At 42.1% G+C, this 11,457-nt stretch overlaps 1 protein-coding gene across 2 annotated transcripts in view; it reads right to left on the reverse strand.

Moving 5' to 3' along the window:
- ADK (adenosine kinase) overlaps positions 1-11,457 on the reverse strand; it is a 160,298-nt gene that overhangs the window by 45,139 nt on the left and 103,702 nt on the right. For both annotated transcript variants that reach the window (XM_018569297.1, XM_018569298.1), the window contains exon 6: positions 8,610-8,718. In XM_018569297.1, coding sequence (XP_018424799.1) covers positions 8,610-8,718 — 109 coding nt within the window. The remainder of the gene's footprint in view (positions 1-8,609; positions 8,719-11,457) is intronic.

The raw sequence follows: 11,457 nt of genomic DNA on the forward strand, positions 1-11,457 counted from the left end.
AACAAAAAAAAAAAAAAACCTCACAAAGAAAGGCTTAAAAAAAAAAAAAAAAAAAAAAGGTAAGCTCTGTACACATGAGCAGTGAGGAAAAAAAACAAAAACACAACTAAAAATCAGAAAAAAGAGAAAAAAAATGTTTTAAACAATCACATGGGCAAACAAAAAAAAATGTTTCCTCACGTGTTAAATCCATGCTTTGGAGTACATTAAAAAGAACAAAGGGAGTCAATTCCAGAACCAGTGTGTCAAGCAAAAGTGGACTACAAAAAACAAGGGAGGGTTCTGTGATCATACATAAATGGCTTTTGGACATCTCATTGGTTCCAGAATTATCTCTAACAGAGGGGCAGGAAACATCGCTAACAGGCCCGTGAACAAACAAAGGAACTCCCAACAGGGAAAACAGAGGGATCCTCTATAGAGCCTCAAATCATCTCTGTATTTGGGCTGACACTTTCCTTCCTTCTGGAGGGTGGCTACTTTTATTCCCCGTGGTCCCATGTGTATGTTGTAAAATAGCCACCACTCCAAGCTTGATCACGTGATTAACTACAATTTCACATTTAGTTTACCAATTTGCTTAAAAATTATAGTTCATTACAGGAGTAGGTTTGGAGCGGTGGCAAGGGATAAGGGAGCACGGAGCACCAGGTGACGAGGGAGCATGGAGCCGGCTTTTGGCCAATCAGGAGGACAATGACTCGTTGCCCGGCTTCATGATCAGAGTAGCTCAGGTATCGGGCTAGGCATCAGAGGATTGGGTGAGTAAGAGTACTCGCCCAAATACTCTGCATCGACACCGATACTAGTATCGGTATATCCCTAACAAGGACCATGGAAAAACAAAAAGTAGCCACCCTCCAGAAGGAAGGACAGTGTCAGCACAAATTCATAGATGGCTTGAGGATCTATAGCACAAATAAGGTACAGTTTTGTTAAACGTTCGGGCACTTCAGAGCATTTTAAAAGATTTAACTCCTGAGTTTACACCCTGTTCCAAATTATTATGCAAATTCTATTTCAGTGTCACAAAGATTAAATATTTTGTTTTTCAGTTTAACTCATGGATGGCATTGTGTCTCAGGGCTCTTGATCACTGAAAACAATCTCGGACACCTGTGATAATTAGATTGCCAGGTGAGCCCAATTAAAGGAAACACTACTAAAGGAGGATGTTCCACATTATTAAGCAGAGCACCATTTTCAAGCAATATGGGGAAGAAAAAGGATCTCTCTGCTGCCGAAAAGAGTGAAATAGTTCAATGCCCTGGACGAGGTATGAAAACATTAGATATTTCACCAAAACTAAAGCGTGATCATCGAACTATTAAGAGATTTGTGGCTGATTCAGAGCACAGACGGGTTTGTGCAGATAAAGGCACATTGAGGACGGTTTCTGCCAGATCCATGCATCGGATCAAGAGAGCAGCTGCTAAAACACCATTACATAGCAGCAAACAGATATTTGAAGCTGCTGGTGCCTCTGGAGTCCCACGGACATCAAAGTGTAGAGTCCTCCAGAGTCTTACAACTGTGCATAAACCTTCCATTCGGTCCACCACTAACCAATGCTCACAAGCAGAAACGGCTGCATTGGGCAGAAAAATACATGAAGACTAATTTTCAAACAGTTCTGTTCACTGATGAGTGCCGTGCAACCCTGGATGGTTCAGATGGAAGGAGTAGTGGATGGTTGGTGGACGGCCACCCTGTTCCAACAAGGCTGCGACGCCAGCAAGGCGGTGGTGGAGTCATGTTATGGGCCGGAATCATGGGAAGAGAGCTGGTCGGCCCCTTTAGGGTCCCCGATGGTGTAAAGATGACCTCTGCAAAGCATGTGGAGTTCCTGACTGACCACTTCCTTCCCTGGTACAGAAGGAAGAACTATGCTTTCTGTAATAAAATCATCTTCATGCACAACAATGCACCATCTCATGCTGCAAAGAATACCTCTGCATCAATGGCTGCTATGGGGATAAAAGGAGAGAAAGTCATGGTGTGGCCTCCATCCTCCCCTGACCTCAATCCTATTGAGAACCTTTGGAGCATCCTCAAGCAAAAGATCTATGAGGGTGGGAGGCAGTTTACATCCAAACAGCATCTCTGGGAGGCTATTCTGACATCTTGCAAACAAATTAAAGCAGAAACTGTCCAAAAACTCACAAGTTCAATGGATGCAAGACTTGTGAAGCTGCTATCACATAAGGGGTCCTATGTTAAAATGTAACGTGACCTGTTAAAATTTTTAAAAAGTGAAAATGTTGTTCAAAGTTTGATTGAAATAGCTTTTGATTTCAGTAAATATGCTGCAAACACAACAAATGACAATTTTCAGTTCTTTACAACCTATAAAGTGTTTTGCAACTTACTGTGCGTAATAATTTGGAACAGTGCATTGCAAGTCTTTTTTTGGGGGAAAAAATACTGTTATCATTAGGGAGTTTGTTTAATAAAATTTGGATTGTACTCTTAAATAGTTGATAACATGAGAATTATGCTGTTTACATCAATTATTTAGGTAAATGAGAAAATTTGCATAATAATTTGGAACAGGGTGTAGTGTCACTTTAAGCCCAAAGCTAGAAACCAGAGGCTGAATATTCATCCGGTAAAGCTTGTGCTAAAACTACAAACGAATGCTGAAAGGCGCAAGAAGCATAAACACTTCTAGTAGAGTGAACCATGTCAAGAATGGGGGGAGATTTACCATTCACCTTATACGTCTTTGCGATAGCCAGACAAATTCACTTAACGATAGTAGAAAGAGAAGCTGGCTGCCCCAGCTTCTTTCCTTAAGGAACTACAGAGGGAATCAGACTTGCAAATGGAAGCTGTAACAAAAGGTAAATCGTAACAGCTTAAACTATGGACATAGTTTCCACCCAGTTTCTACCCTTTGTTTGGACAACCTGTGTAACCTCAAGACCCACATTTGTCCTTGGCCATGAAGTCATGACCTAAGTCGCACGGCATTGCGGTTCAGCAAGTTCGGGTGATCGAACTGTGGGTGAGAGGTGCATTTGGGGTGCAAACGAATGGCAATGCAATACACCTTCCACACCAGAATTCGTGGTAGGTGAGATTTTGCGTGGTACAGTGCGTTAATTGCACGAGACTGTGTGATTATCGCACTGTACTAGTGTGAACTGTACCTCAAAAAACCCTGGCAAACACACAACCATATTCTCACACACACATGCACACTCCAAAAAAAAAATATATATATATAGAAAGTGACCTTAAAGCATTAGTTTGTATTGCTTTAGAAAAAATGTGACCTGTCCCTTTAAGAAAAAGTATCGGTAATTGGTATCTGCGAGTACTTGATCAAAAGTATCGGTACTCGTACTCGGTCTTAAAAAAGTGGTATCAGTGCATCCCTAATACAAACCCCTGTCCAGTTTATTGTGGCCATCTGTCTTCTTTGGGAAATGTATTTAACTTTCTGTTCTGTGTACAAGCTAGCCCCACTAAACGAGTAGTTTTCGTAAAGTTTATATTCAATAGGAAATCCAGGTAATACGCACTTCAGTTCACTGGCGCAGATGATAACTTCCAGTGGTGGCAGCCATTGCGGTTAGGTGGACCTACTAGTTTTAATACTTCCTAAATCAATGATCCATAACAAGTACTGTATTTTTCCGTTTATAAGACTATACTTTTTCTTACTTATTTACCTAAAAATAGAGGGGCGTCTTATACACGGGGGGCGAGAGGAGAACCGCGGTTCCGAAACTGCCGATACCTCTGCAAACTAGCCTCACAAGTGAAACTTCCGATTGCAGAGACAAGCTAACAGGTTTCCTCCAATCATGAGCCTTATGTACCCCACGTCAGCTGATGCTGCGGAGAGCCTGTAGCCAGTGCCCAGATGCAACAGGGAGCAGTAATGTTGAAGCATTCTGAGCCCATAAAAATTTCAGAAAACAAAAAAAATACCGGTACCAGTAAGCGGCTGTCTTACTCTGCAAAATTTAAACTGGATTTAATCAGTTATGCAAAAGAGCATGGAAAATATTGATTTCTGAATTTTGGGTAAGAAAAGTGGGGGACAATACATGGGGGCGTCTTAGACGGAAAAATACGGTATTCAAATAGAACACAAAGCAGGATAAAAGTCCTTTCTACATATTTGTTCTGTGTCAGTTGTCTTAAGTACTGCATTTAGAAGCATGATAAGCATGATAGCCAGGCAAGTAGAATTTTGCAGGAGAAATGACCAGCAAAGGCAGTCTGATGTTGCTTCTATGACTACAAGCACATTTTATTAAGGGACAGAATTAGGACAGAAATATGGAAGCTGCCACTGCTGACCCGTTATTGAAGGTGCAAGCTCCAAGTCTATGATCCATAGCATTCCCTCATTTTCTGGTAGCTGATCAAAGGTTTCTTTAAAAAAAAAAAAACTATTCTGTAATCTAATAATCATGCTCGTTTTTTTTTCAATGACCTCCACAACCATGTCTACTGATCTCAATACCAATTAGAGGTCATTTGTACTTCTAATCAATTTTGGGAACAGGTATTTTTTATCAAACTACCTCTAGATATTACGAGGTGTTCTTTTTGTTTTAGTTATATTATAATCTGGGAGCAGAACACGGAGGGAAGGATATGATTACTAAAACCGGTGAGCAACAAGGTATCCAATACAAAGCAAATGAAGTGGTTTAGAATGGCTGTGTTGAGCAGTCCAATGAGAAAGGGATCACACAACACAGAGATGCAGCAGCTGTCTTTCTTGCCTCAGGGATGCGGGGCACTTGACAAAGCAGACAGCCTGCTGCTGGCATGTGATTAGTAATGTGTGCATTGTTGGCAGCACATTTTCTGTCTATGCCGCTAATGAGAAGATGCAGAGGGTGAAAGCACCGTGGCTTATTAAACTGCAAGCTCTTATGAATAAAATTCTCCAATCGTAACAAGTAAATATGGCAGCACTCTAAAAATGATCATACTCTCTGGAATGTAGGAGAGAATGCAAGTAAAATAATGAAAAATATAACCTAACTAAAATGACACCAACAGATTTGGCTGCAATACCCATTGAAATGAGAAAAAGCAGCTCAACTGAAAGATGCCGGAACAAATTCTCGCAAACCTCTTCATCAAAGATAATTACAAGGAAAAGTGCATAAACAGTTAAATACAAAATTCAGCTTAGAAATGACATCTGTCACTATGATCAAATTACAAGAGCCAAGCTTTAAGTCCACAGCTGAAGAAGAAAAAAAAAGCACAATCCTCATCTTTGCTTAGGAGATTATGCGGATGCGAGTGTGTTTATTAGAGGCGTGGGAAAGCAGAGCTAGATACGCTGTACCCAACCACCAATTACAGTCAATCATATATGAAGGTGGCGGTGGTGGGGCATAGAGTTAACAAGGGAATAACTATTTCTGAGATAATTACAGCATTAGTAGCCTAATACACAGATACAGCTTGCTCCAGCACTAAAAGGGTGTGCTGAGAATACAGCTTTAGCTTCTTGATATGCCTGCAGTGTCATTAATAGAGCTCAAGTGTTGGTTCCTTAGCAACAGACTGCCACAAAATATTTTGGCAGCATTTCAGGGCTTCCCCCCACCCTCTGCACTTTTCTCCTCTTTTGAGAGATGTGGAAGGACTCCCACCTTCAGCAAAGGAGGGGGTCCATGAGACAGTTGCTAATTTTATCTAGAGAGTGGAGGAAGATAGGGGTACCCTTCCTGGTGTTTATCCCATCTGATGAGCATTGCTAGAAGAACCTGAGTGTGAAGTACTGAACGTGCCACTTTTTGTTTGTTTTATGCATCCTACAAGCAGATACAACTGAATGAGTGATGGCTATACATGATATTCTTACAACTTGAAGTAGCCACTCTTCAGATGATGTGCCGTGCATGACTAAACACAACTGTTGATGCAGCTAGGTGCTGCAAATATTTGATACAGGACTTTAAAATAACATGGACAATATAGAATTAAAATGAGATATGTCCATGTTTTCCTGCTGTGGCAGTGGCTCAAGTACTTAAATTAGAGGTTAGCTCTATAAGAACACAAATATATAGGCAATGATAAATTTAGATATTAGATTTCATGAGAGAACTGGGTCATCATGGTCTCCGTCACCGATTATGGTGAGGGAAGCAAAACCCCTCTAATAAAAAGTTACCAGCCCAAACAAGACTTGTTGTTTACCGGGGACATCAGGACAGATGGTCACAGGTAAGGCTCACGTGTGGGGAAGCCACCACTACAATCCTAACGAAGAGTTTACCCATTTCCAGTGCCAGATTGGAGATCAACTACCCTAGGGCAAGCTTCATCTTGCGTGACACGTAAATGACCCTTTAAATGGCACATGCCCTATACAATCGTTACCCAACCGGTGGCTATACCTCTCAAAGGGGTTCGTTGGGGACATGACCCAAGATAAGTAAAGCTCCCTGTGGCAAATGCATGCACTGCATAAAATGCAAGTTAAGTTCCCCAAGCAGGACCCTAAACATATTACAGGCAGGCCCTGCATCTTGTTTTGGCAAGGTCTAGATATGGTACAGTGGAGAAAATGGATCCAGATAGCTACTGTTAGGTGCCATAGTTGCTGTAAGAAACTTGCTAGAAGATATTTGAGTAAAAAAGGATGCATCACTCCCAGAGCAGAGAGAAGCCATCTATCCCCTAAAGACACTAACAAACAACTGAAGGGGTGCGCAATTCCTAACGCTGACGCCCGGGACACGGAGTTGGGTGCGCTGGGCGAGTGTTTTCCCCCCCCCATTTAAATGTAGAGCAGCAGAACTACTGCTCATTTTGCGATCTGGGCAGTAACAACCCTGTGGCCACGTGTGCGCTACCCCCATTCCATATTGTGGTAGCTGGGCAGCAGCGCTCTCTAAAACACACACAATGTGCAATAAGGGGAAGTTGACTTGTTCACGTTTTTGGGAAAATGGAATTATACTCAAATTTGCCCCCCTCTGCCAGTATGGGTGCACTATCTGTAACTCGTACCCTCAGGTGACTCCGGCTGGCCAAGGAGAAGCGCCTCTTGCACGGTTAACTATGGTTTTGGTTAAAATTAATATTTGTATCTGGACAAGTCGATTGTCATGAGGGACAATTAAATTGGGCACCAGCTTTAGTCCTTGGACATGTAGTTTCCTAAAAAATTTTTTTTTTACAAATACAAACCCCTGAACTGAGACAGGCTGGGAGTGGGACGGATTATTCAGGGCTGTTAACTGCTTTGATTCTCCAGTGTCTAATGTGCCTAATCACCCGAAGGTAGCTGCATATCGCCCCGTTCAAGAATTAAACTCACTGTGATGTATGATAAGATCACCTTTTAAATTATACCGTACTCATATCAAAAAACCTCATTTCTAGACACAGATTAATTTTGAATTGCAAGGTAGTGTTGCAATAAGTTTTCTTCTAATTACCGTACTTTACAGCTTAATTTCTTACTACACAATGATTACTAATAAAATGGTAAAGAAGTAATTTCAAGGGAAATCAATGATTGGTGACTAAGACAAGCTTCTGAGATGGTGATTCGCCTGTCAGTGGAATCTGCCACAGTGTTCAAAAGAGAACTATGGGGTAACCGTTTTATCCCATAGTTCTCTTTAGGGTCACAGGAGGACATATACTAATCTCCTTCCGTGACCCAAAGCTCAGTATATAGCAGGCTATACTGTCAAGATCCACCCAGCTGGCTGATTGACAGTGGGCTCTGCCAATCACCTCCCAGTTGTTCCTCCAGTCAGCACTGGAGGATTGGAGAGGGGGTAATCCCTGCGGGGAGTGACAGTCACCACTCTCTGCAGGGAGATGATCAGGAAGTGAGCAACTGTATGTGTTCGCTCACTTGCCGACGTGTCACAGTTTCAATGTCACACATCGGCTCTAACTATGAGGATGAATGTAATTCACTGACCCCATAGTATTGTGTACAATTAAAGGAGAACTATCCAAGCACACCAATCTAATTTTATTTACCATTTATGTTGAATGCACTTCACAAATAATAAAGAGAGCCTTATTAACCCATGCAACTACATCTAAGTTGGATGGGTTAAAAAAATGATAGGAACAAGCATGCAAATTAAGCCATTAAAAAAAAAAAAAAACTAACCAAAAGCTTCAACAGTGAAACTTTTTAACAACTCCAACTATGTACTTCTGAAAAATACACTACAGTGTAGTTTACCTTTAGGAATATATATAAAAATCTACATCTAAGGGCTTGTTCACACTGAAAGCGTGTGCGTTGCAGAGCTGTAGTTTGCTGAGCCCTATTAGGCAATAGGCAAGCCCTATTTTTAGCGTTTGCAGTGGAACGGAACGCTGGCAAAGTTTTGCCACGCATCCGATCGCACTGTGGGCGGGGGGCGTGGAAGCGGTGCCATTGAATTAATGCACCACCACGCACCCTCCCGCCCCAAAACGCGGGTGGAAGTTTCTCAGCGATCGCAGTGCGTTCCAGCAGCTACCGCTCTGGAACGCACACGCTTTCGGTGTGAACAAGGCCTAAAAGAATCCACACATCTGATATTCTTAACCAGCTAAATGCTTAACAATTGTAACAAATGTAAACAGTGTCTCATATGGGAACTTACAGCTATATAGTAAACTTTTGCCTTTTCCACCAGCTGCCAGTTTTCCGTCAGGTCGAGATGCTTTGTTTTATCATAGCAATTAGCAGCAGCCAGGTTTGCCACCAGAGACCTGAAAAAAAAATGTAGGGCATGTTACTACGTTATGTTCGCCGATAATTTTTAAAAAAATTTAGCCATGCTATCTTAGTGTGGCAGTGCATGCTAAGTGCCCCCCAAACATACAATCTCCTTCTCCCGGTGTGAATGTGCATTTATAAAAGAAAAAAGAAAAAAAAAACGACCACCACTTGACATACCTTACTCTAAATCACAAAAAGTACAGAGCTGAAAGAGATTGAAATATTTCTGGTATATTATTGAAAAAAACAATAAAAAACAAGACAACAGTGAATAGAAGAGACATAATTTAAGTATAACTTCAAAGCAAAATGTTTTTTTAGTTCTTGGATAGATTGGTGAGGGTATTAAAACCCCCGTCAGGTTTTATTGCAGACTGTGTCCATTAAGAAGATTGCCCTTTTATTGTCCTGATCACCAATCTCGTTTGGAATGAGAAGGTAACTCCAAGAAACGAGGTTGTGTCTACAGGACAGGACGTAAAGGGAAATTTCCCTAATGACACAGATGGCATAAAAAAAACCCTAAGTTAGGTACCTGGTAACCTTGTTTCCAGGAATCGTCCGGGGCAGCATCTGAGAGATGGGATCCTCCCACCTGAAATAGGAAACACATCATCCACAATTAGAATAAAAGGGCGGTCCCCCCTAGCCACCTCAGTATTATCATAGAACCGAAAGGTAGCAAGGACCACCAGACAGTAACAATTAACCTCATGTTGCACCACACCACTCAATAAGCAGGGCGGGAATCCGTGCTGCCCTGGACGATTCCTGGAAACAAAGTTACCAGGTACCTAACTTAGGATTTCCCCAGTCATCGTCCAGGGCAGCATCTGAGAGGATAAACTAGAAATCAGCATACTTTTTTTTGGGGGGGGGGAGGGGGGGCCGGCAAGAGCACCTTACTACCATGAGTCTGATCACAACAGATGGAGGGTAACTCTGCAGTGCTACACCAAATATTGTAACTCAGCTCAGTGACTTCCTTACAAATTTTCTCTGGCGAAAACCTAGCTGCTCTGCCCCAGATGAGTCCAAGGCCTTTATTGAAGCTGGTCATAAAACACTTCTAGAGGATGACAGGGCGATGTACGCCACAACGACGGCCTGCTTTCCGAAGCCACCAAACATCAGTGTTATGATGTTTGTCAGCCTGTATCGAGTCTCGTCTAGGACAGCTTGCTGAATGTACTTAGGCTCTTGATCAAACACTGTCAATTCCAGGACTTCTGACCTTTTCAGAAGCCAAGGGCTCCCTGGGTAAGTAAGTTGTACCTATCCAGTTAACCCCTACGTTTAATTAAAAATGTATTTGATCATTCCCAGATTTTTTAGTTGTTTGCGCCATTGAATGCACTCACAAATCTCAAGAGTTAAAACATAGGAAGTTGTCAAGTGGGGAAATAAATATAACAGGGTTTTTACCCCTTCATTACAAGCACTCTCAGCACCCTGGCTTTCCCAATAGAGAAACACAGCGCAGCAGCTTTGTAGACATTTGTAAGGACTCTGGGGGAACCAGTCCTGGGTACCTGTGCATGAGGCTCTCCAGGTACACTGTCCTGTGAGTTGGAGCCGCATGCTTCAGGAGGCCCCTGCCATCTGGCACGATAGGCCTGGAGTAAAATAACAAACGTTACGATGCTCCTGTTCAGCCGAAGGAATCTCTATGATAATACTGAGGTGGTTAGGGGGGACCGCCCTTTTATTCTAATTTGGATGATGCGTTTCCCGTTTAAGGTGGGAGGATCCCATCTCTCAGATGCTGCCCTGGACGATGACTGGGGAAAAATGGACAGCAGTTTTAACCCTCTCATACAATGTCCAATTTGAAGAAAAAAAGCTTTCGCTTTGATATACTTTACCAGATATAAGGAATAACGGGAGGAAGTCAAGACTCAAGAAGTAGTGCAATAAATAATTTGGTTGTTGAATGTTCCCCTTCAAGGGTCAATAAATGGGAGATATGGGCTAAAGGATTTACAGTTATACATAATATTGCTATGTGAGAAGTTATAATTCACTGCTTGAATTCCAAGTCCACAAATAATCAACTCAAAAGTATACTGTTATCTTGCACCAAAGTGAATGTCTTAAAAGCAAACACTCAGGAGGTACACTACTTGAAAACTTTCTTAATATAATTTAGTAAGGCATACATTCAATGCCAGTTGAGTCCTATTCAACCTGAAGAAACAAGAAGGTGGGCATCAATTACATTATTCTTCAAAGCTCCTGATGTATGCCATAGCTTGAAAAGAAATTACAATTTTGTAGTTTCCCCAATGCCTTTACTGCCCTTTAACCCAATCCAGAAACCACTTGCCTCTTACTTAGCCAGCCAGTTTCCCTAATGCCTTTACTGCCATTTAGCCCAATCCAGAAACCACTTGCCTCTTACTCAGCCAGCCAGTTTCCCTAATGCCTTTACTGCCATTTAGCCCAATCCAGAAACCACTTGCCTCTTACTCAGCCAAGCCAGTGTGACCATTCGGTATATATTAATTTAAGCCTTTCTTTAACCCTTTCGCTGCCAAGGACGTACGTCGTACGGAGCTACAAAAGTGCTTCCTGCTGGCCAGCTCAGTACGTCGTACGGACCTGGCATTTACAGTTCTACTATAAGCTGATGGTCGCTTTAGCGACCATCAGCTTATAGTAGAACTGTTCAGCAGACTGTCCCCTTTAAATTAATAGCTGTCATCAGCGGCTCACAAGCCGCTGATGAC

The sequence above is a fragment of the Nanorana parkeri genome, unplaced genomic scaffold (assembly GCF_000935625.1).
Source record: "Nanorana parkeri isolate BGI_ZX_2015 unplaced genomic scaffold, ASM93562v1 scaffold1318, whole genome shotgun sequence".
Classification (NCBI taxonomy): Eukaryota; Metazoa; Chordata; class Amphibia; order Anura; family Dicroglossidae; genus Nanorana; species Nanorana parkeri.